The sequence below is a fragment of the Stegastes partitus genome, unplaced genomic scaffold, assembly GCF_000690725.1.
Source record: "Stegastes partitus isolate 25-593 unplaced genomic scaffold, Stegastes_partitus-1.0.2 Scaffold118, whole genome shotgun sequence".
Taxonomy (NCBI): domain Eukaryota; kingdom Metazoa; phylum Chordata; class Actinopteri; family Pomacentridae; genus Stegastes; species Stegastes partitus.
Window position 1 is genome coordinate 441,831 of NW_007577849.1, and position 26,700 is coordinate 468,530.

At 39.6% G+C, this 26,700-nt stretch overlaps 1 protein-coding gene across 1 annotated transcript in view; it reads right to left on the reverse strand.

Moving 5' to 3' along the window:
* The window catches only part of gmds (GDP-mannose 4,6-dehydratase), a 190,412-nt gene that overhangs the window by 2,510 nt on the left and 161,202 nt on the right, over positions 1–26,700 (reverse strand). The window contains exons 10-12 of the mRNA XM_008278193.1: positions 25,079–25,107; positions 20,476–20,507; positions 9,928–9,938 (exon numbers count right to left, since the gene is read on the reverse strand). Coding sequence (XP_008276415.1) covers positions 9,928–9,938; positions 20,476–20,507; positions 25,079–25,107 — 72 coding nt within the window. The remainder of the gene's footprint in view (positions 1–9,927; positions 9,939–20,475; positions 20,508–25,078; positions 25,108–26,700) is intronic.

Genomic DNA, 26,700 nt, shown 5'->3' on the forward strand with positions numbered 1-26,700 from the left:
AAAAAAAAAGAAACTCTTTTGCTGTACGTCTTCTATGTTTTTAAAGCTTCCTTTTTTCTCTCTCTCTCTCCACCTCTCTGTTTCTCAGACTTCTATTTCCACGTCTATATTTCTAGGGGATTTTTCATCTGTCAAGCATCAGCGGTAGACATTTGTGACAGAAACATATAAGTTGGCCGCAAGAAGTCAAAACAAAACAGCGTAGTGAAAAGAAGAAGAGTCTGCTATTTAACCTTCTTCTCAACTGATATTGTGTGCTCCTTAACCTCAAAGACAATTCCAAAATTAGTAACTTATTTGATGGGACATCCTAGAATTATGATTTTTTTTCATCTTTACCACAGTCATTGCTATGCTTCTTTCTCAAGTTCTGTAAGTCCTGTGCTGGGCTTCCCCTTCTCGTTCTTGTTTTCTCTCTGCTCTACATGGAAGTTCTAATAATACAAGCCGCACGGCCTAAAGTATGTGGACAACTAAGCAAAGCGTCATACCAAACCTAATAGCAGTTTTGCTTGTAATTTATTCTTCTATAGCAAGTCAATGTATTTACAATCAGTATTTATCTCTTCTAATACTGTATTGTCAGTGGTAGAATGTATCATTCCTGCTCTGGAATACATAAATCCCTTTGCTTTAAAAACAAAAAAAAACTCGTTCAACAAATGTATTTAGTATTTACCAATTCCACATCAAAGTTTTCAGAGTTGTCACATTGCATAAGATTATCCAATTTCCCACATATAGATAACTAATTGCTAATAATTTAAATTTAAATGCTATGCACAGAGACAAACCAGAAAATGATCCACACTAGCGGGATTCAGCAGACAAGATCCAGCATGTGTGCACACTGTGTTCATATGTCACGTAATGATGTATTCTGGAAGAGAAGAAGGGCTGGTTCTGGAAATTTTGACGAGGATACATATAGAGTATATGTATTTTCATGAATGTAAGACACTACAGTAATTAATTAAAAAAAAACAAAAAGGATTTTCCAGTAAGTGTTCGAAACAAAAGGAACAATGTTTTATTTTCTACAAATATTATGCTCTCTGTGTCCGACCTCAAACATAGATGTCACCATGTAAGTTAAATTGTAAGAATGATCTCACCTGCTGCTGCCTATAACACTACTTTTCTAGTTCCAGCTTTTTTTTTTTTTACCAGATTTTGGAACCTGCAGGGATTTTTTCTCCTTCTGCCACATGAGCATTAGTGAGGTCCAAAACTGATGTTTGGTGGCTCACGAGTCGCCTCGTTTATCCAAAGATATTGGATGGGGTTGAGGTCAGGAGTAAAGTTCCTCTGCATCAAAACCATTGTGATGGTTTTCATGGTTTTACTTTGTGCATGGTGCAATATCATGTTTCTCAAACTATTGTCACAAAATCGGGAGGTCACTATTGTGCAAAATATCACTATATGCTGTGGTATTAAGAATTTCATTAATTAGAACTAGAGTGCCTAAACCAAACAGCCCAGACCAAAGTAAACACCCTGAAGTGTAAAAAGAGAGCAGTGTTTTTATCTGACGCTGAACCTCTTGAAAACGTCTTTTCTGGGTGATCTTATTACAGAGGAACGCATACAGCAGCACTGGCATACTTCAGCCTTTTAGAGAGCAGGGACCCACATCTCAGAGAGGCTCCACGGCGCTTAATCACACTCTTCTGATTACACACAAAGGCAAGAACACTGAACACACACAGAGCGAACAAGTACAGGCTGATTCTGTCTCCGACACTGTTCAGTTTAATATAATTCGGCTCGAGTTGAAAACCTGGTTCAATTCCGGGTGAGCAGTCTTATTATTTTTAACTTCACATGGTCTGCATGCAGGCCAGCAGATGAAAGCTACAGCCCATTTTCTCCTCCGTCTGAAACAGCAGGACAAACAGCTCTTTCTCATGTGAGCAGCTCTGTACATTACTCACAACCATTTTTGGCTCTGAAGCCATAACTGGAAACATTTTCAGACTAATTACCTACAGCAATGAGACATAATTTATCACGGAGCTGAATGTAATTATTATAGGGTGACTTACTCCACAATTACATTAAATAATCCACTTGCTTCATAATTATATTGATTAGGGTTTGTAATGGAGAATATTTCGTAGCTCGCACACAGAAACATCAACTAGTCTGGTCACGAATATTGGTTTAAAGCTGCTTTAAAGTCAACCAATGAGCAGGCAGTTCTAAGTAACAACTACACCTGCTTTAAGATTTATATGGCACCATGAGTCACATGGTTTGTATGTCCCTTATTTACTGTTTGCTGAACCCTGAGAGGGCGGGTCTGGTCTGTAGGCCTCATAGACTGATGCCAAAAAAGGGAAAAAAACAAATGCACAAAATTTGGCTTGCTGCAGAGAAATAAGAAAAAAAAAAAAAACAACCTGAAGTAGCCTTTTGTTGAGTTTCTGTCTGCATGCATATAGTTCAAATGAACTGAAATAAACTTGGAGCTGCACTGCAGCAGCCTCTTGAAGAAACATAAGACGACACCGGCAGTAAAACAACACTGTTGGAGCAGACTGCAGCTCAGGCTGGACACTTACCTGAACCTTCTTGCTTTGCCAATGGCAACTGATTGCATTTAGCATATGCTGCGGCCTTCAAGCAGCTGCTGTGAGAAGCTTTTGTCAAGGTGCTCTACCTCACCTCTTTCATTCACTTCAAGTAAAGCCAACACAACTGATGAATTCACTGATGCACTTCTAATCCTGAGGCGAGCTCCAACAGGCTCTGACTGACTTCCAGGCAAAACTTCACCTCTGTGCAGCAAATTTGCCTGAGTGACCGACACAAACAGCATTTTCTTAATGCATGTTATGTCTGGAGATGGATACGGTGGCCGACGGGGGAAAATGACGTGCATATACACAAACAAGCTGCATATACATGAATGCATTGCATAAACAGAAACGCGCTGCAAAACGAAAACGCTGCATATCCACTCACACAACGGAAATGCCCCACAACGAAAGTGCTCCAGGCCTCTAGGGGCAGTAGTGAGCTTTTTACCTGAGAGGCAGACAATGATGAACGAGACAAGTCACGTTAGTTGAGGGAAAAGCCAACACAGTCTCACGGCAATTCGTGAAATAGTCCCGAAACTTAATGTTGGTATTGTTATTATTATTATTGTTATTATTATTATCATTGTTTCGTGCCAAACTTTTTCGTGTTCCCCAGCACGAATTTCAAACCAATACATTTCAATTGGAATTATCTTTCGTGTCTGGGACACGTTTTTTCGCCATTAGACAGCGCATTAGCTGTGATGTTTTTGCCATTCTTTTCTTCTGACAGTCAGGCATTAACCAGTTTTACTGTTATGGTCCGTCCACACTAATACCTATAGAGATCACTATACAGATGTGTGCGCCCACACTGACCAGCGTTAGTGTAGTCTGAAAAGAAGGACACGTGCAGGAAAATGGCGACCAGAAGATGTCTGCATCGTTGTCTGCCTCTCAGGTGAAAAGCTCACTACTGCCCCTAGAGGCCTGGGACACATCCGTTGTAAGACTGGATATGCAGCGTTTTCTTTTTGCAGCACATTTCTGTTTATGCAACGCATTCATGTATATGCAGCTCGTTTGTGTATATGCACGTCGTTTGCCCCTGTCGGCCACCATATATGGAGAAGTCATTATTCGAGCAGTGTGTTACTGCCGTGACTGCCACCTGTAAGCCAATGATTATGAGTTAAGAGGCGTCCAAATTAAACTTCATGTTGTTCATTGAAGCACTACCTTTTTGTATTAGCTGCGTTGTACAAAGAGCAACGCAGGATAACAGCACGGCAGGCTGTAATCCTTTACAAACAGGTTCTGTCTCAAAATGAAATAACCACAAAACTAACTGTGATGGAAACTGAGAAGGGTGATGGAAACACAGAGCAGCGCGACTCCTTTGTGTTGGCTGCTCTGATGCTCTCAGCTGCAGAGCTGAATGTTAGCAAAGTCAGCTAAACTTTTTTTGACCCACATCTTGGTATGACCTCCTTTACTGCCAAACAGTGTGACTGATTAGCTGACAGCACTGTTAACTGCCAGGAGGGACAATTTCATAACTGAACCGTGACCAAGAGGCACACTTTGTGTTTCCTTGACTTTTTCTTTTTTTTCACATTTTAACATCACGGATGACAAACAAAGGCATTAAAAGGTGAGATTGAACATGTGGGTTGGACTCAGAACAGAGACAACTTGGAAAATCCAGATTTTACACAAGCAAAATACAAACTGCAGCATAGCTCTTACACACACTTTATAGTCTGAGGCTGTGTGTAAAATGTATTTATTACCCACATCAGAGCCATGACATCACATCATGACATTTGTGGTGCTGGGAACAGCTTCATTTCAGTGGAGGCTAATGACGGGAATTTCTCTAGATATAAAAATCAAAACTCTTCTTGAACCTGTGCCAAAACAGACACAGAAAATCAGTTTTGGTTACTGATGGAACAAAGTTTTACAACAAGATGATGCTTTTTAATATGATGGACCCCTACAAATTTTTGTGACCTCAAAACTGGTTAGAATCCAGTTGACGATGTTTTTAAACAGCTACACATCTTTAAGAGACCTCAGTGCCGCAAATGAGGCTGTGCATTGAACCCCAATACTTTTTGAGTGCTGATGGAAATGTGTTGAAACATTGAGATCAAATAATAGCACAGATTCTTATTTCAGTTTATTGATGGCTTTGATCTCTTCTGACAAAAGTACAAACTTATTGGCAGGATATATTTTATTAAGATAATGGTTCTTGTGCAACTGTAGTCGTGTTTACGTATAATATTTAGGCAAATTTCAAGGAAACTTTTGAGATGTAAAAAAGCTTTGTCCATCTAAAAGAGAAAAAAACTGAGAAAGTTGGTGTCGCAAATTATTTGAAAAAGCTGTTTCCATCTCCCATGAAGCACATTAACTTGTTTTCAAAAAAGCCTGACACGAGCACAAAAACTGTTTTGCGAAATGGCGCACGTGTTTGAATTATTTTTTAAAGTTTTATTTCCATGAACTCTTTTAATGTGATACGTTCTGGCTGCACAGCTAGTGAGTGTAAACAATACGCGAGGCTGAACTGGAGAAGGAGAAGAACTGTGACTTTTATTACAATCACCATCTTTGTCACCATCAGTGTGATGCCTGGTCCCTGAAATATCCATCTGAAGCTAGCAGGAGAACATCTGTTGAAATCAGATTCCTCTGTGCTAAGACTGGCTTCTTAGCACACAACCACACAGTTCAGCATCCAGGAAGTTAATCCAGCGCCTGGACTTTCTCAGGCAGGATTTGTGCAGGTGACAGACAATCTCACCCTTGCAGATCTGTCTGCAGAGCACCGCTCAGTGAAATAAAAGCTGATTCCATACTGCTAACAAGAGCATTCTGCGGCCAAGTGAACTCACCCCAAACAGAGCATGTAGCGAATAATTCAACATGAACTACTAACAGATGGGGGCACAATATAATCTTCATATGGATCCGATTTGGAACCAAATCCAACATTTTGGTACATCCTGTTTAAAGCAGTGCTCTGCCCATGTCTGAAAATATGCAGCAGTGATAATAACAAAAGCTGGAAGAAGAAAGCTGAAAATTAGCCGTGACAAAATGTGTCCCTCACTCTGTGAGCATTAGGCACATTTTACAGATTAAATGACTGTATGATCTACACCCACTCACCATCTGAGAGCATGTTCCAGGCCTGTGAGTGAGCATCAAGGTCTCTGAGGGCTGACTGGCATCATGGGTAGGAATTTGGAAAGAATTTCATTTTGTCACACAGAGTAAAATGAGACAGCGTACACATTAACAGTCAACCAGAGCTGGAACATTCTGAGATCCAGAGTTCTATTTGTTACGATGCCCTACCCAAACACACCAACATGCCAGTGGTCACTGCTGATCATCATCATCTACTCAACAGCGTGAGTAGATCATCAATGATGATTACATTTGTAAAGTTTACTATCAACAAAAACCTCAGACTTACTTTGACTTGGAAAAGTTTTTCTCTCCATTTTTATGTGTTCAGTGTTCCTGCATGCTCCCTACAAGTCGTGTTCATTTTCTGTGGCAGCACAATTCAGTGGATTTCTTGTAATTTTTTGCAACTGATCAGACTGAAGTCCTGGATATTGGCTGTGATCACATTTGTAACAGCAATCACCTTCCACCTTGGACCACTGACAATCAACACAAAGTAATTATCAGGAAACCTGAAAGTTGTTTTTGATCAATACTTTAATATTTATCAGCACATTAAGACTTGTGCTCAATTCTGCCTTTTACCAATCAGAAACACTGCCAGAGTCAAACCAACTCTCCACAAAAACATAGCTGAATAACTCATCCACACCCTTTTTTTCTCCCGCCTGGACCACTGCAACTCATTATTCACTTGCTTAAACAATGCAGCAATCGCCCGTTAACAGTTGTTTCAAAACTCAGCAGCAAGTCTCGACACAGGGAACACATTACTCCAGTCCAGGCTGAACTACACTCGCTCCCCCATTCGTTATGGAATTCAGTGTAAGATTCTGTTGATTACTTTTAAATGCCTACATGGCCTGGCTTTGCTCTGCATCCCAGAACTTCTAACACCTTATTCTGCACCGACTGACCCCTCAGAATACAGTTGAAGTTCCACAGTTCAGGTTTAAAACAAAGGGCGACCATGCATTTACTGTTCCAGCTCCAGCTGTGTGCAACAAGCTCCCACTGACTGTCAGAGCAGCTGAGGCAGTGACTCAATTTTAAAAAAGCTTTTCAAAACCCACTGGTATTATGTCATTATTACGATATTTTATAATGTTTTAATGATGCCTATTTTTGATTTTCATGAGCTATTTCAAAAAAAAAAGTTGCTATTTTTTTTAAAATTATAAAACATTTTGTCACTCCAAGTTTTGAAAGCTGCTATAGATTTCCATCCACCCATCATCTATACACCGCTAAATCCTCGCTATAGATTTATTATTGTTAATTCATTATGGTATGGTATAGCTTTTCAAATTCCAGTGAACCAGGATTTTTATATATATATATTTTTAACTCTTTACACAGTTAAATCCAAAAGTTAGCTATGCTCCACTGACTCAACACTGTCAGTGGGACAAACAAACAGGATATAAAATACTGTGTCCATGTTCAATACCAAGTATTATTGCAGTTTGTATTATAAGATAAGTAAGATAGTGTTTTTCTCAAAAGCACCTATCTTTGGTCTTGAAACATGTCGAATTTTCTTAGATTGATCTGGTCAGTTGAGTTTTTAGTTTCTCTCAACACTACTGGTATTGAATGGAAATAAATGTAACTGAATGGGTCAATTTAAAAACCTGGAACATGTGCCTAGAGTTTTTTGTTCATACAAGAAAAAAAACAGGTATGTAATCTTGCGCTAGACAGAAAAATGTAAAAGCTTTGCCATGTTAAACAACACGAAACAAAGACAGTTTGTTTATTGAAAAGCTAGTGGTGGAGAGCCTCTGACTCTGACTGAGTCATCCGTGACCATACAACTTGCACAATTAATAATCATTCATAGCACTTGCGATGTCGAAATCTGATCTATGGCGAAGGCCTACACTTTCCCATATCCCTCTTCTTTCCCTTTCCATCATACTATTCAGACTTAAAGAGATGAGAAACCATAAAAATAATCCTTAGAAATGTAAAAGTGAGAGACAAATAGAGTGTGATCATGGCCCATAAAGCACACAGGCAGTAAAAGGCACTCAGAGCAGGCATTTAACGCAAAGGAATTCTGGTATCATTGCGAGGCCTTTCAATAAATCACACAGCACACTGGGGCTGACCCCCAAATACATAAGGGCACGCATACAAACATGTAGCAACATGTGAACATACGCATGCACACAAGCACGGTTGTATGTAAGGATACGTACAAAAAAAACAAAAAAAAAAAACAGCTAAATGTCCCTAAACTGCTTTTGTTTTTCTTTTGAAAGCAAACCTGCCCACTTACGGGAGACAGATCAAACATTCCCAAGAAAATGACTTTCTGTCCCCTCTCTCTCTCTGAGGGTTGCATGCTGGGAGACTATGATGTGGTTTTGGAAGTCCAGTAGCGTCTCTGGTATTTGTACAGTAGTGGACATGAGGCGGCAAATACAGAGACTTCAAAGAATATCAGATAAAGCGGCCGAGAACGCTGTGAGAGTCTGGAGCCCACGGTCTCTGTGTCCCCAGCAGACCCAGATGTTCCAACCAGACCCAGATGTTCTGATCTTTGACCTTATTGGGATTTTGATGGAAGAACTCAACCCTGATCCTCGGCTTTTTATACCCAGGATGAATTGCTTCTAGTACAATAGCAGAGACATAAAGGCAGAGTGAAGAGTTTGCCGCCAAAGCCCTGACCACACTGTGTGTCTGTCTGCAGCAACATGACGGCTGATGTATTCACAGTGCCAACAGGTGTGTGAGCTGCTCTGTGTGTGCAGGTGGGGATACTCTCATAGCAAAAAGAGAGAGCTTCATCATTTCCAGGCTGCTTGAAACTACAGCCACAAATCTGTCACTGGTCAATTTCTAACGCTTCTCCGCCATCACTTATCACTTCCTTTAAAGCACAAAAGGCCCTCAGTTTGTGCTAGAGGGAAGTGAGGATGGAGGGAGGGATGAAATTAGAAACCTTTCATAACTTTTCTCAATTATTATACCTACAATACATTGTAATCTTGCAAAACTTGCACTGATAATAATGTACTTACTTATGGGATATTAAAGGAAAGCAAAATTGAGTTGGACACAATGAACAAGTACAAGCAAAATGGATAAACACAACAGTGTTTCTCAGCCTAGAGGTCCGGATCCCCCAAGTGAGTTGTGCAATGTCTTAGAAGAAAGACACTTTTCTTACATGAACAGATTTGTTTATGTCTTAGGAACACAGATGCATTTTGCTATTTAAAAAAAGGAAAAAAAAAAAAAAAAAGAAACTTAGATAGCAATACTCAAAACGGAACTGAATGAGAATAAAAGAAAGAAATATACAAATATAGTTATACATAATTAAACTTAACTGAAGAAGGGAGAATTATAATTCTTTAAATACATGATGTTACAGTGAATGGTATGTTTTACATTGTAAACTACCTAAAATCTTCTCTTATATTTTCCCTTCAGTTGCTTTTAATTTGGAAAAAAAAAAAGTCTGCATGACGGTGTCATCTATATTCTTTATCAGTGTTTTAAAGTTCTTTTTTGACACTATATTTTGTTTACACTGTGGAAAATATGTTGAGCAAAATAAATATTTTTATGTCAAATGGAAATATTTAGCCCAATGTATTTATTATCTGTAGAAATCCTGGGATCTGCAGCAGAATAAATGATTTCTGCTCCTCTGTAACAACACAAGTCAGTAATATGATGTTTATTGTTTCGTCAAACCAATAAAGCACCCCTGAACTAATTTTAATGAACTGTGAGCTGCTTCTGCGTCTTTAGGAATCCAAGACAGTTATTAGCCACTCCCAGCCAGAGGTCAGAGGTCAGGTCCAGTGTGTCTCTTTCTCTGTGTGTGTTTGTGTCTGTGTGTGAGAGAGAGAGAGAGCTGTGTGAGTTACAGCTCAGGTTTCCTTCCCTGACTCCCCATGCAGTTTGGCCTGCACACAATGTGTTAAGTGACCTCTAAGGGGTGGCCCTGTCACCTTGATGAGTACGTACACTACACACTTCAACACACACTCACACACACACACACACACACGGGGGAAAAACCGACATGTCCGCAGCCTCAAATCTTACAAGAATAAGCGTGAGCGTATTTTACAGATAGATCAGTGCAGGACACAAACACAAGCATAAAAAAACCCTACAGGAAACTATTAGCAGAAAAGCAGGAAAGTGTGAACATCCACAGAAAAACAGTGAAAGTCACTTTGATATTTAAAAGCCAAAACATCTAATCCCAAACTGTTAATTCATGTCATCTCCTCGCCTGTCCCTCCGTCCTTCTCTCCACTGGCTCTGCTGTGTTGATTGCTCTCCATCAGTGCTCATTAAAATTCCTGGGGTAGCCGTGTGATAAATATTTACGCGGCTGAGGACACACTCCACACACACTCCAAACACACTAGAGTGGCTGGATCTGACTGCCGATAGTGTTAAGTGCCCAGAGGCTCTGGTAGAGAGTGGAGTGGTGCAGAAAGATCCACAGGCTGCCGCGTGGTTGTATACGTGAGGCGTTTACTGTCAAGATAACGGGAGGAGGGCAAAGATTTATGACCAATAATTGAGGTTAAATGTGTGTTTCTGCGTGTGTGTTCACGTCCAAGGATAATCTTTTAATGTGTGAAGTTTATGGAATTGAAGAGGAAAACATCGCACATTTGCACATCTGGATCTAAACACATTTGCAGACACACACACAGAGAATATAACCACAGTGGAGCTGGACTCCTCTATACTGTTCCACAGAGTAGCTGCCGACCCCCCTCCTTTCCTCCTGTATTCTATTATTCCTGTGGACGGGAAACAGATCATAATTCCTGGAGTCAGCAGAAAGCTGCAGACTGAGAGAGTGAGAGATGGAGGGAGGGAGATAGAGAGGGAGGAGGGAAGGGAGGGAGGGGGAAAAGTGAGTGGGGGGGGGGGCTCAGGTGACAGTTCACTTCCACTGAGGTCAAACTGAAACTGTGCAGTTAAGTAATTTCCAGTGAAAAGTGAACTGTACATTTAGTCTGTTTGCGCATTAGTAGAATAGCATTTAGATGAAGCAGCGCTTTGTGGAACACAGCTTGTGCATAGTGGGTGTTTAGCATTTCTACGAGCCTCTGGGTGTTTCATATTTCAGACGACATCAAAGGCGAACATCATTTTCCTTCTTTAAACAACATTCTTTACAATCACACTACAAAAAGAGAGAGAGAGAGAGGGCGAGAGACAGACAGAGAGAGAGAGAGAGAGGGAGAGAGGGAGAGGAAAATGTCATCCAGTCTTATCTTAATTGTTGCGTAATCTCAGTAAAGCACTGAGAGGCCTGTCTGGGCTTTGACACCCAGTCTCAGTGTTTTGGTGCAGCTGATGGGTGTTGAGCAGCTTCCTACACTCACTGTGGAAGGAAAGTCTGGGTTTAATTTCTATAGTTTTGGCAATCATTCAGACGGATTAAAACAACTGCAACACTGTAAAATACAGCTTTGCTTTGAGTGCATCACCAAACAGATGATTAGATGAGCAAAGAGCCCTCCAGCCTAATAAACTAAATATTTAAAATTTTTAATTGCCTTCCAGAATTACACTGGCACTCCTACTGACTGGCTTCGGTTTCTACGCTACAATAACTTCTCCATTCATGCCTTTAAAACAGTTGCATAATGATTAAGTTAATGCTACTCAGATCACAAAGAAAAGATTGTGTTATTTTACAATCATGAAACATTACATTATATAATATAAAACTATTATATTCTCTACTGTGTACATATTACAGAAAAAAGCATCTGTTTAAATGTCCATCTTGTCCTTGGCTCATTGTGTTTCGTTTGCATCCCACACTTTTGGCACAATCAGCATTCTAATTTATGATTATCACATCTGAGCTTCTACTAATTCATTTTTTTTCGTGTGCAGCTTCACATATGTGAACTTAATGTGTTGATGTTGCCCTTTGTGTGTGTGTTTTTTAAAAAAAAGACATATCAAACTACATCCATTGTTCTGTTTTGGTAGCTTACTGCCATCATCTCTAAAGCTTTACATTGTGCACACAAAAGCAATTGCAGAGAACACTGCAACCTCATTTTAACAAAGTCCAGTTGAATGAAAAACACGAGACAATCACAAACAGCTATGTGCAAAAATGTATGATCTTCACAATTGTAAGAACATGTCTTCACATAGCACAATACACTAAAGATAATTATCCTTAGATGTTATTTACTGTCTGAAAATCTCTTGAATGTTGCACCCTTGGGACACAGCAAATATCTCTCCAATCTTGTGTGTAAATCAGCCATACAGCATTTTGGAATCATCACTGGTGCAGTGCTTGGAGCACAGTTCACCACCTAATAACACAGCTTGTGACTGGAATGGAGACAGTCAACATGTCTGCCAGCAGTCTCTTTCATTAGGATAAACAAGTACATAAAATAGTGAATTATTACTTTCGTTATTTTGCAGAAGTTACCAAAAATAAAAGTGTTTCTTGGATTATTTAGCCCCTGAATGGACCACAAGAACAGGTAAAAGCTCCTTGTAATGGTGTGCAAGTGAGTGCTGTTTGTGAATGATTATTTTGACTCCAGACGGTTAAACAAACCAGCAATTTAGGCAGATTATGTAAAACCCCTGTATTTGGAGGTAAAACTGAAAGTGAGTTCACTGGAAATGTTGGTGTAATAGTTGAACCAGGATGTCTGTCTCTTTGGGTCGTGATTTGACTGTTCATTCCTGGGAACAAGTGACTTTGGCTAATCTGAGGGTTAAATGTCTGACCGTCTAATTTGTGTCCCATCGCACTTTGTTTTAGATCTTTGTGTTTATCTTGGGGAGTACAATGTTGTCTCAATCTGTAGCAACAAAATTAAATTACGCGTTAAAAGGCCAAAACCAAAAAGTCTAAGCTCTCTCCTGACATGTAGCCTTGGCCTCTATCGCATGAACAATCTACATCTAGTCAGCCATCAGCCCCCATAACACACACACACACACACCTACACACACACACACACACACACACACACACACCAATACATACATACTACATAGGTTAGATGCCAGCCCCCATTTTAGAAGTGTTAGTAAGTAAGGTGACTTAGACGTTAGCTGTGAGGGAAAAGAAGTGAATTGTAGCTAAAGAATATAATGCAGAAACACACACACAGGTTAGCATGAACACATGGCGATATGATCCAGTGATACATATGATCTAATTCAGACCCTGGCTGAGCGCTCAGCGGTGTTGAGGTTAGGCGAGGTGGTTCCACACAAAATCTTCTGTCTGCAGCTCTCACCTCCCAACACACTATTTATTAGTCTCCTGCTCTTTGTGTCTCCCCGTCTCTATTTTTCACCTCAGCTGCTCTCTGAACATGTGAACATAGAACCTCCCTCCTCCTTCTCACTCTTCATTCTCTGCATCTAGTGAAGTTTGCGCTGGTATAAGAGGAATGCTGGGACTTTCTTTGTCTCTCATGCAAACTATGGTAAAAGTCTTTTTTTTTTACTCTGTGCTTTGAGTGTACTGGACATTTTCAGTAGAGCTCCTTCCAACTGGCATTTCCACTTGGTTTTGTTTTAAGCTGCTAAATGACTCTTTTTGCTGTGGTCTGAATAAAACAGCCTCTAACCAAATCTTTCATACTGGATCTTTTAAGTTTTAATAGAAAAGACCGATGTAAAGAAAAACCTTCCAGGTACACATTTTAGTTAGTGGTTACATGGACACAATCTGTGAGACCAGAGGCAGGATAGAGAAGAATACAATTTTAACAGTTTTTATTCTGACTTCTCTTGTATTGTATTTTTACATTAAACAATCAGAGAAAAGAAAATCAGCATTTAAATATTAGTTCTTAAATACTGGGCTCAGGAATTATTTTTAAAGGCGAAGGCAACATAATAAAGACGTTCAACAAAAAGCTCCAATTTCAGATCAAATCCTAACTGTGTCTAAGTAGGCAATTCTGCCTAAAATACTGATCAGAATATGAAATACATAATTCAAACATAAGTTATTATCTCAAAATGATTGCAATATTCACTCATACAAACTATTCTTCTTAAGAAGCCACTTTTCCCAAATGCATCAATCCTTGATTATCATTAAAAACAAGCTGATAATATTAAACATCGGGTGAAATGAAATCTCACCTCAGACTTTGCTTCAGCTTAAAACATATAAAGTCTCAATAATGTATAAATGCTCTAAACAGTCAGTTTTACTACATTACGAGAAAGTTTTTTTTTTTTTTTTTTAAACCATAGGCCATTTTGGGATTTTTCTTTTTAGGTTCGATATATATATATGTCTCTTGAAAAAATGCTGCTTTTTTTTTTTTTTGTAAAAATCCAGCAATAACATACATTTACTCTGGAAAAACCACACACCTCTTCACACACAATTTTCCTAGAAACTATTTCCTAAGTCCAAAGTTATTTCAGTGAAAACTGTTGAGTGATATTTTACGTGGTCATATTGCTACATAGTCTTGAATTATGAAATAGAAATGAAGTAAGAACAACAGGGCTAGACAGAGAGGTAGAAAAAGGGCAAGCCGGAGGAAGGAGAGGCTTGATCGGGCATGCCCATCAGCTCTGGGTCAACGGATTTCAATCCCTGCTTGCCTTCCCTTCTTATGTCTATCCTGCCTCTGTGGCATGGAGGGAGAGAGGAGAGGAAAAGGCCAGTGGTGGTGTTGGGGGGTGTTGGATGACATATGGGGCAGACAAGGGAACAGTCCTCTATAGGCTACATCTCCTCCAGAACAGAGTTTCCTCTCTTAGCAGCATTCCTCATCTTATCAGCCACAATAATCTGCCGTTCTCATCGTGCCCAAACAGGGAGAGCCAAACCTGACAGAGTGTGTAGAAGACAGAGTGGGAGAGAGAGAGAGAAGTCACTGCTTCACTTGCTCTCTCTTACACTAACTCTCTTTCTGTGTCTGTTGGCTGGTGATAGAGTGATAAGGTGAGGAGGAAAACAGTGAGCTGTCTGCCACTCAGAGGAAGTGGTCTCTCCGTGCTGCAGACTGAGCATGCTCTGAAATACAAGGATTTCGGAAGAGGGGAGGAGTGCAAGTGGGTCGAGTAGACAGCAACTAAAAGCATTTAATCAAGAACTAAGTAAAGCAGAATTGTGACTTTCTGGTGTCTAGACACTTCTACATTATTTCTTTGTCAGGAGAAAATACTGAACTTCTTGCTTACTTTTCTACTTGCAATTTTTCCTACAAAACCTATAAAATATGTCATTATTATTAATTTACCTACCTAACAATTTATAGACCTAAAAAAAGAGCATATTTTTCAACCTGACTCTCTTCTATTTTCATACTCACAGCTTCCACTGGAAAAAACTTTGTACATATGAATGCAAACAAAACAACATACACTGCAGCACGCAGTATAAGGCTTCTTCTTTTTTACACCATTTCAGATTCTTGTCTCTAAATCCAACCAGGGAAAAAACAAGTACAAACTAAAAATAAAAGCACGAAATTGTATTAGCTGCTTAGTAAACTACGTTTCCAGAGCAACTCAACAAATTCTTGGCAAATAACGTACACAGGACGTTGATTTTAAAAATAGCTCCAACTACTTTAACTCTCTGAACCTCAAAATCTGCCGGCAGGTTTGAAAGTCATGTCAGCTTTTTTAAAAAATCACCAAAAATGAGCCTATTTATCAAAGTCAGAAACAGTAAAAACAGAGAGAAATGTTGGATTTTTTTTTTTTTAACTTTCTGATGGTCCTTGAACCGCTCATCTTCCCCATCTGTTGGAAAACTTAACCAAAACAAGGTTGAAATTGTGATATCTTATCAAAATCACTTTCTTCTAGTTGTCTCATTTATTTTTTGTAAAGAACAAAAAATTCTGTGCTTCTCTGCACAATCGTGAAACTGTTACTTAGCCACGACCAAGAACCAAAATTTTTATTTGAGACTTTTCTGCTGAACTGCTGGCTGTGTTCAGACAAAGCAGAGAGGAGACAGGTATGGAAACAAATTTATAGGTGAGTAGTAAAATATCTGTAGTTTGTAGAGCCACAATTTCTAGTATTGGTAGCACCAATGGGAATGAGGAAAAATGCTGTATAGATTTTCAGTTTGCTCAGATTTTGAAAAAATAAATAATCAAAGAAAATTCTAATTTTTAAATAGCTTTTTTACAATTTCTGGAATAACAGTGTCAAACTGCACAGAAAACATTTAGGATTTTTTTCCCTACTTCTACTCATGATTGTGCTGTTCGAAATTGAGAAAATGGGAAAAATTTGAAAATGAGCCCACAGTGAAGAAAACTGTGAAGGAGTGAAAAATGCCCAGAAACTGCATGGGGTTCAGAGGGTGAAAATGCATATTATATATAAATACATTGGTAATACCAGTCCAGCTCCATAACATTGTAGAGTGCAGGGAAGCATTAATCTAGACCCACCAGAACAACAGAGTTACTGAAAAAAAAGTTTTATTTTATGTTTTTTCTTTACATTAAAGTGTACTCCAATGCAGTAAGATGAGTGATGTAAGATGGGCATTATTCTACCAGATATTAATACAATGATAGGTTTGTTGCTGTGGTGATGATTTCCATGTTTCAATTTAAAATGCAATCGCCTTTGAAGATGGATTGTTCCTATCTGTGAGCTTGTTATAATAATTTTCTGACAGAGGCCATTTTGCCTAACAGTACTTGCACTTTTGACTTTTCTGACGCATTTTTTTCTGATAATCTGCACTTTTATGTAAAAGGATACTACAATTTATTACAACTTAGGTTTAACTTAGGTATTCTGGCAATTTGTTCCATCGTTAATAGAGCATTAGATCATTAGTGACCTTACAGGTGCGCTCAATTTTATTTTAACCCTAAATTGTAGTGGTTTAGACAGTCTAATTAGACTGTTGTTGAGAATCTATTGGATCTCTTGTGTTTATTGCTCCTTTAAACCTATTTTTTGCAAAGTTTCAGGTTTTTAACATCACATCTATTACATACTTTGATGAGGACAATTTTACTGTAACTGTTGAAAAAAAGGATCTACAAATGTTTAACCCAAATTGTAATAAAATGTTTGCAGGATTTTTTTCATTGGAATGTAATATTCTTACATTTTGTTGCTACTACTTTCACTGAGGACATCTGACTCTTGGGTCAAGCAAAGCAGTGACGAGAGAGGGAGCGCAAAATGACAGATGAGCGCACTCAGAGAACGACTGAATGAGAATGAGAAATAAATTGAGCAAGAGTGGGTAAGAAGGAGAGGGAGAGAGGAGTATAAGAATGAGAGGAGACAGAAAAGAAAAGTAGTGCAACAGAGCAGCCTTAGGGTTACAAGAATGTGGAGGCTCTTGGGTTCAGGAGGGTTCGAAAAGTGTCTATGTGTGTGTGTGTGTGTGTGTGTGTGTGTGAAAGGGAGACATATGAGTGTGTGAATACTGGGGTGACTGAAGAGAGCAGCCCCAGAATTAATTACCCAATCAAGATAACAAGCCAGGGAAAGACATTAGGGAGGTCACACTACAATTAACCTCTTAGTCTAAACCTCTCTCTCTCTCTCTCTCTCTCTCTCTCACCCTCTCTCTCTCTCTCTCTCACACACACACACACACACACACACACACACAAAGTCATTGTTGTAGGTGTTTGCTGCAGAAAACACAGTGAATGAAAGTCACACTTGGACTGGCTTTTGCAGAGGATGCGATGTGCTTTTGAAGCATTGCCTGCACTCTGTTATTTTTGGGGAGGAAGAGTGACTTTACCTGTCCTGTTCCAGAAACCCTGGCAAAGCCATGTTGTTTACAGTGGGATATTGAGTGAGTCGGGGGCTCGAGTGGAGTGGAGTCGGATGTGGTTCACACATTCCACCAGAGACTCAGATTACACTCCAGGAAACACCGGCCCTGCAAGACACACACTGCCTGACTCTGTGATTTATAAACATACTGCTCTATGGGACACACACACTCGCAGAGACGCACATTAAAAATCTCAGCGACTCCCTCTAAACCAGTGCTGCACCTCCATCTCTCACTCACTTTTCTCCTTTCCTTTCCTTCCTTCCTGCCTTTCCTGTCATTCTCAGACTTTTAGCTATAGGCTCCTGTTTTCTCCCTCTGTTGCAGCTAACAATAAAGACAACAGACAGCAGAGGGCTGTTCGTGCCAAGTTCCCCATCATTGCATCGAGACAGTCATATTTGGTATCAGCTGGTGACAAATATTCCAGTGTTCTCTTTCTAAAAACTGACAAAAGATGTGATTAATATCCTATTATAATGGGGCCTCATTTTACACTAACTGTACTCACATGAAGCTGTTAACTCACACAACCTCAATCATTATAAAGTGCCCCATTCTGCATTAAGGTTGACTCTCTGTGAAAGACACACTTCAGTACAGTGCTTACCATTCATGAAAGAAATCTCTAGGGAGACTGTCCGCACCAGAAAATTAACAAAACTTACTTATGGGTATGTTTTCTTGATCCAGCTGACACTAGGCAAGACGGGGGGAAACAACACCCTGGACATATCACTACTCAATCACAGACTAGCTACATTGCAATGATCTGCTGAGAAACCTTGAGTCCTGCATTCACGTGGATGTCACTTTGAGATGTACCACCCACCTAAACGTTGCTGCAGATCAGGCACAATGCACATGTCAGCAGCACTTCACCATGACAGACAGCAGCAACCTCCCCCAGCAGGACTATATGATCTGCCACACTGCAAAAACAGCTCACAAACAGGTCGAGAAACACAACAAACAGGTCGAGAAACACAACTCCCCGTCCAGATCTCAGTCTGATTGAGCATTTGTGGGATGCAGTACAACAAGCCCAATCCAGAGTCGCTCAAACTCTCAACTCACAGGACCCAGGACATCTACCGCCAATATCCTGGTGCCCGACACCACTGGACCTCCATGAGGATCTAAGTGACTCTGACAAGGGATGAAATATGATGACTGGATGATTGGGTCAGAGCATCTCCAAAAAGGCACGTCTTGTGCAGTGTTCCAGGTATTAAACAGTTGGTATCAACCAAGAGTGGACAGCTGGCAACAGGGTCATGAGTGCCCCAAATTAACCATATCTCTACAAAATTACTTTCATATACAACTAACTACATTCTCAAGTGTGTCTTGAGAGGAACAAAGTTTTGTTTTGAAAAAATTTCATTTGTCACTTTTTATGTTGTAAGAAAGGCTGCCCTGTGATGGACATCAGATGCAGCTTCATTTTCTGCCGTTGTTTACCTTTGGTTTTTTATTCACTTTTCTATGAGACTTAGACACAAAACAGTGAGGTTAGACTTAGGAAACTATCACACTTCGTGAGACACTTTTACATTTTAGAAGGTTGGTTCAGGTTCGACACCAAAACACTGTTGGGTTAGAAAGAATATCATTTTTAGGTTAAAATATGACCCCTTCACAACATGTTTGAAGTTTCTCCTCCATTTTCTGGGCTACCAGGATGACAAGTCCCTCCTCATCTAAAATATGATTGAATGGCTGAAAAGTAGTAACAATAAAGCTATAAATTAATTGCAATAACAAAATACAATATAAGGTAAGAAAATAAGATATGTTGATCAGAAATGTGTTTGTGACAGATTACAAACGTTATCTTGTGGAGACTGGGTTGTCAAGGCTCACCGATGTAGATGAGGAGCAAAGGCTGACTCAATCAGTCCTCTTCCACAGAAGTTCTTCTGTAGCACAAATGGCTATAAACGTTATTTTTGGCTGTGTCAAACTGCATATGGGGATGTGTCGCTGCAGATCAATCACACAATCATGCTGACTACTGTCCACTGCGGAAAGTGCTGACAACAGGCACATGAGCATCAGAACTGCAACATGGAGCAATGGCCTGGTCTGATGAGTCACGTTTTCTTATGCATCACATGCATGGCCGGATGTATGTCCATCATTTACTATTGGTAACAGGTGCACTGGTGTAGGCATTGTGATGCTTACAGGGGTAACAAGCAGAAGGCTTTATGACAAATAGTCATGTTCAAATGTCTGCATACAGAACCTGTTGCAACTTTTAGGACCTGAACTACATTTGAAAAAATTATATTTTTACTTTACCTATCTCAAAATCTTCATATCACAACTCAACAATCAAACCAGAAAACTGTGAAATTTGCAAAACTGTCAGAAAAGCAGGAGCACAGGTCCAAGTTCACCATGGGTGCTGAGGTCTGAAAACCTGTCCACATCATCCCCTCCCTCTTCTGAGAATCCTCTGTGCATCTTACAGTCCAGCAGCCATGTTCAACTCTGGGTAATCAAGTCCAGCTGGGACAAGGGGGCAAAGACACAAGCTGACATAACTCACCCTTCTCTCCCTCACCTTGTCAACAATACTCTTTCGCTCCCTCTCGCTCCCCCCTCTGTCTTTCCTCCCCATCTGGCAGGTTTCTCTCGTCAGGGCCTTGGCTGAATAAGGCAGGCTGATAGCGCAGGAATCCTGGCCCACAATCCTCGGTTCTCCTTCACTATCTCTGGGGCAGACAACGGCCAACAAATTACCGTATAGTGCTGAGGATACACCTATCCATCAAGCCACAGACGTCATGGCACAAAACAACACAGTATGTAAATATGGGTGACACAGTGAGTAGAAGACTCTCAGACCACTGGATAGCTGCCCACAGCCTGAAGCAGAACTGCAGACGCTGCCTTGGCTTGGCGAGACCAAGCGTTTCTGCCTTAATAACGACCTACTTCTCTGTTTGCCACCAACTTTATCAATGCTTCTTTATATTTGTACACCTTTATATCCAATGTGGCTCCACATTGCAGCCATGTCTCTCTGTTTCTCTCTGGGAGCAGTACCGGGTCAGTCTGTGGGTTGGACTGCTGAGGGGCCCAGGGTGGTTCCGCTCTGACGGTAGGAGGAAACTCCTTCAGGAAATACCAAACTGCCAGACACACACACTCATACACACAATCCACAATCTCTCTTTCTTTTTCTAGCACAAGCAGTCTAATGCTTCTGCACAAACTGCTCGGGATAAAAAGCCCAGCACTCCTCTTTCTCAGTTTCAGCACTGTCGCTCTGAGACAAAAGAAGCTATCAGAAAACACACTTCTGTCTGGTGAACTCTAATATCCTCAGGTATGTCGGTTTGCATACTAAACCTGTGGCGTTACACAACCCAGAGTTTGGCTGACGGCCAGGTTTTTTATGGCATCAATTACAGCAAACTTTAACGAGTCAGCTCAATTAAACAATAAATCACTGTAGAACTGAGTTTTTGCCCTTGAGAGCCCAACCTCTCCACTCAGACTAGTAAAAGTTGATGGAGTTGTTTCCTACTAGAAGAGTGAGAAAATTAGGCATATTAGTGGCATGCAAGAAAACTGACACATTTAAACAAGATTTTTAAAAATGAACTCAGGCTGCTGAGCTGCCTCCTGGCTGCATTTTAGACAGTTCTGTCTATTGTTGAGCCACATCACATTATTTTGTTAAACATAGTTTTAAAAAAAAACCATGTGAATCTGGTGCTTTTTGCACAGAAATTTCTGTTGTTTTCATGGTACATTTATTTATGAACTTAACAGTAAGTTGGCATTAATGCAGAGATCCATTTAATTTCAAGACTATTTTCAGTATAAGTGAAATTGCTACACGACCAAGTAAAACCCTCCTAGCTTTAACTGCAGGTTTTCTCTTTGCTGCTAATGAAAGAAAAAATAATTTAAAGAGGATTTTTATACAGTTGGGGGAAGACGGAAAGAGAAGAGATGGGCTTCCAAACAAATAAATCATTCCCTCCTCATCTGATACTATTCAAATCCTTATAGGTTAGTGGTGACGCAACAGTTGCAGGCTGGTTTGCATGTTTTTTGGCAATTGATATCAGTGACGCTCTGCTCTTCTATAGAATGAAAGCTCTCTGAAGATAAGGTTCCTCTCATTTTCATATTTTCTTGAAATCTTATTGTGCTAAAACAATAAAGGTCAAGAGATAACATAAACTTATTATAGTAACACTATGTAGTTGAAACCTTGCAAGTGGTGCCAAGCTAAAGAACAAAGTCACAGTGATTTCCATCCTGTTATCTTCCAGATTTAATTTCTCTCACTGTTTTGATTGGCATAAATCACATTTGATGACACAACGAGTACAACTGCAATACAAAATAAATCTGTACAAGCTGTGAACATTACTGTGAAAGTCCAGTACTATGTTAACCATTATAATCAATACTTTAATACCTCAAAAAGGCCCTTTGATTTATTTTAAGCTTGAAATTCAGTGTTAATGTCTTGAGGAATAGTACTTACCTTCTAAAAAATAAAGTGAAAACGCAGGAGCCAGTGTTTTGGAGTTTGACCCATGTTAGGGCTTTGGAATAAGAAGACCTCTGCTGCGTTGATCTGTAACATAATTTGTCCTGACTACACCTTTAATAATTAAAATCGTGTTTACAGAATAAAACTAACATGGTTCTATACCAAACATCTGTTAAAGGAAAACCCGATGGCTTTGCTTTTTTGAAGTATTACAGCATTTTGTAGACAACATGGAAAATGTCTTTTTCAAATTACATGAATTGGTTAAATATGCCGTCTTCACTGCAAAAACACAGAGCTTAGCAAGTACTTTAATCTTTATACAAGCTTTTAAATGTAGTTGGAAAGAAGGCAAGTTGATGTGCTAGTAGTAGGAAAATGTCACTTGATTCTAGAAATAGCTTTAAACAAGTGGAACAAGTTGTATTTTATGTAATGGAATGTTTCACGGCCAGTGAACCTGGGGCAAAACTCTCAGGGTGCCACGACAGAGATTCGGGTTTACTTCTTAACTGTGCCAGTCCCTGCAGTGGTGACTCCAAATGCATTAAGACACGAGGAAGCAATCTACTGACCTGGCAAAACTCCCACCTGTCAGATATAAAGTAGCAACAAGAATTAATGTCTTTTTAAACTCCTAAATAGAGCTGAATTAAAAGATCAATATTACATTTTTCATTTTAAATTCAAAATGTTTTAACTGAATATTTCTAAAGCTTTATTACTAAAATCACACATTTCCCCCCTTTAGAACAGTTTTAACCCCCCCTTCTCTGCGTTTTTCGCTCCTGTCACATTTTTACTCACTGTGGACTCATTTTTCACTGCACTATGAAGTCTTGTATCTCGACAGAAATAGCACAACCATGATTAGAAAAACAGAGAACTCAGCAATGTCTTGCTACACTATGACACAGGAACAATGCCATTAATAATACATTTTTTTAAAAAGAGGAAAAGTTGAATTTCTATAAATACTTATACAAAAATTGAGAAAACTGGAATCAATATGTACAACATTTTCCCACAGGTATTACCAATACTGTAAGTAAAAAAAAAAAACTTGACTGAAACTTGATACTATAGATATTTTACTACCGACATTTTAAATTACTTTCCATACTTGGTTTATCAGTACAACTAAGCAGGCCCTGAATTTTTGTCCTGCGACTTTTGCTGAGTCACTAATGACTTGACAGTCATCCCGTGGTATACAGGACCTCTTGTTCTGTACAGAGTCTGGTTGGTTCAAATGATATATCTTTTCAGTGATTTGACAAGATATACCAACAGAATATCAAAGATGAGCAGTTTAAGAGCTGCTAGAAAGTTCCCCATCTGATGATTCTTTCTGTTTTTTAAAGTTTCTCACTCTGATAACTGATGTAAGTTTGGTCACTGTTAAGGACAACATGCCTTTAAAAAACCCTTGGTGGGTTTTGGGATTCAGTGGATTACACTAAGCCTTCTTTGTGCAATTTCTGTGAATTTCCAAAGATTGCACAATATTTGGTAAGTTTGTAGAAGGGTATTTTTTGCAATGCAGCACTGTAAAACAGAAGATACGCTGTGAGTCTTACTGCAAGGTCTAAAAATGCAAAGTGTCCACGTATATCAATGTTCTGTTTGAAATGTAGCCATATGCGCTTTGTGTGTTTTCAAGCTGCAGTGCTGTGGCTGACCACAGGAAGTTCTAATCAGCAGTGTGGCGTGGCTGCTACCTTCCCTTTCCCCTGGTGACCTCCTCCCCACCTCCCTCCTTCCACAATAGAGATACCAGGATCACATTACCGACTCTCAGGGTTAAGGGTCAATCCCATTTTTCAGCTCTCTCCGTCCCTTTTTCCCCTTAGAGATTCTTTCCCAGGGGTTACAGGCTCCTGTCACCTAAATTCACATCAGTTCACGCGTGGCAAGGGAGCGGTATCCATCGGAAACCCTCCATCTTCTCTCCCACACACTCTCCCCCTTTTTTCTCCACCCACACACCCATTTTAGTGTCCCCTTGACAGACAGCTCTCCAATCTCAGGGACCACTCACACAAAGAAGTAGACATGGTTAAAAACATGTTTAAAACACTGCTGACCTCTTTGTCTCATTGTGTTGGTGTGTCTCTGTTACACTTCGGCTAAATTCTGTATTTTTGTGCTGCAAAAGATCAGGTTACAAGGAGGTAACTCTGAGCCTGTGATGGCCTTCTGCACGAAAGCCAACCACTTTAAAATGAAAATGAAAAGTGAAGGAGGTATTTTAGGCAACTTGGGTCCCAGAAGTAAAATTGATATTTTGTTTACAGAAAATTTCCCTTTTTTTTTTGCAGCAACTTAACCTCTAACACGGAGCTTCTCAAAACTGGAATTTCCCAGAAATTTCTTGTGAGGTTTTGGTACTATGAATTTACTTGATTAAGTTGGCCTACAGTACTACTGCGAGGAACCTTGAAATCACGTTTGATCAGAATGTGTTGGTAAAATCACACATAAAACAAGTCTCTGCTCTCCTAACAAAACAAGACTTGTTTCACCAGTGCACTATGTCAAAATTAGGGCTATGTCTCAGAGTGATGTTGAAAAACTAGTGCATTTGTAACCCTTAAAGTAAACAGCTGTAATTCCTTATTATCAGAATGTCCCAAGAAAAAAGAGTTCTGACAGGAACCAGTAAGAGATTATATTTCTCCCATATCAGCTTCTCTTCATTGGTTCCCCATACAATCCAGAATAGATTTTAAAATCCTTTTTCTTCCCACATACAAAGCTCTTAATGACCAAGCTCTATCACATCTTATCAATAAGACCTTATTGTACCACATCATCCTAACAAGGCACTTCATTCTCAGACTGCAGGTCTACTTGTGGTTCCCAGAGTTTCCTGAAGTAAAATGGGAGGCAGAGCCTTCATATATCATGCTCCTCTGTTGTGGAATCAGCACCCTGTTTAAGTTCAGGAGGCAGACACCCTCTCTACTTTTAGTATTAGGCTTTGTTACCTATATCAAACTTTGTGTCTTCTCTCTCCCATACTTTGTGTTTTGTCCTCTCTGCAGATATCGCTGTGTCTAGAGTTGCAGGTTTGTGATTTGTTGTTACTGTCCCACCAACCTCTGCACTGCTGCTGTTCTCTTGTTTGTAGTCTTGTCCTATTTCTCTGTTCTTCTTTTGTCTCTGCCCTTTACTCTAACACCAGTTTGAGTTTTTTCTCGCCACTGCAGCCAAAGAGCTGTTCAAAGAGAATTATTGGAATTGTGGGTAAGATTGGCAAAAAAATCTTGACCGTAACATATGACTTATGTTGCGAAGTGTGTATGAATAAAGTATATGAACAAAATCGAGTTGAACTGACTTTTAATGTGATGAAACATCTGCATGGCTGGCTAGAATTAACAGTGCTGCTGGCAATGGCAAATAGTAACTGGACCCTGCACCTATTTTAATCTAAGGTTCCTGCAGTAGAAAAGGGATAAATGATCCTCACCGTAGAACAAAAGATACCACATCAAATTGATTAAATGCCCAAGGTCTGTGGACATTATGGCCTAATGTAATGGTGTTCAACAACCTCTTCCAAAAAGATTTCTGGTAAGAAACATTTGGTATCAGAGCCTAAAATTTTCTTGCATGCTCCCATGGAGAGGTCAAGATCCAAAACTGTAGACACATGAGAAAACTGCAGTTTTTATAAAATTTTAACCGAAGGTCAACTCTTGTTGAATTTCTTCACCATGCCGCTGTGTTTCTATTTGAAAATGCACTGAGGATATTAAAAGAAACCATTGAAATGCAAATTAACAGATGGACAGAAATGCTTCTGCAACAAGCTGCTCCTTCTACTTAACTATTCTAAAGATGTGGCTGATCGCAAGAAAACAAAGCAGAGTCAAACAAGCCACTTAGGATGATATACACATGGCTGACAGCCGAGCAATCCCTTAAATCATAGCTTCTATACTAAAAAAACCGCACCCAAACCTAACATGAGCATAATGGTGAACTGTGCATGAGTGTGCTCTCCCTCAACACAAATCTGCTTTTGATCATGTTGTGGTTTCTCAAGCACATAATCCCTTTTAATTACGGTTTGTCTCTCAATCAAACATGAGAGCAAAAGCCTAATGTCACTGAGACTGACAGGTGATCATTTTCGCACACACTTCCCAAAACACCACGCTTAAATTCCTACGTGTGTGTGTTGGACACACTTTTCTATGTTAAATGCAAGTTCTATTCTCACAATTTGCTAATTTATTTAGCAAAGTGAAAATAGTAAGTGAGAATAAATCAGCCAAATGAAGGCACCTGAATCACAGGCTATCTACTCAGTAGTCTTTTTATGCAAAATAAACATTGGCATTGTGTTTTGATCAAATCATCTTGTCAAGAAAGTGAATTGAACTGAAGGAGAGGAAGGAAGGAGAAAATGACTTTTGACGTTGGTGTAAATGATCAGAAAGGAAGTTGAGACCAGATTGGCCACCATCAGATAAGCAGGCCTATGGAAATGTGAGTACAAAGATGACGAACATACCACTGTTGTTGTTACCATTCCCCCATCTTCCCATTCAAACACCTCACTGGTTTAATGTATGAATGAATACAAGACAGAAGCTAACATTGTCCTTTTTCAGTTTTATCATCATTCCCACCCA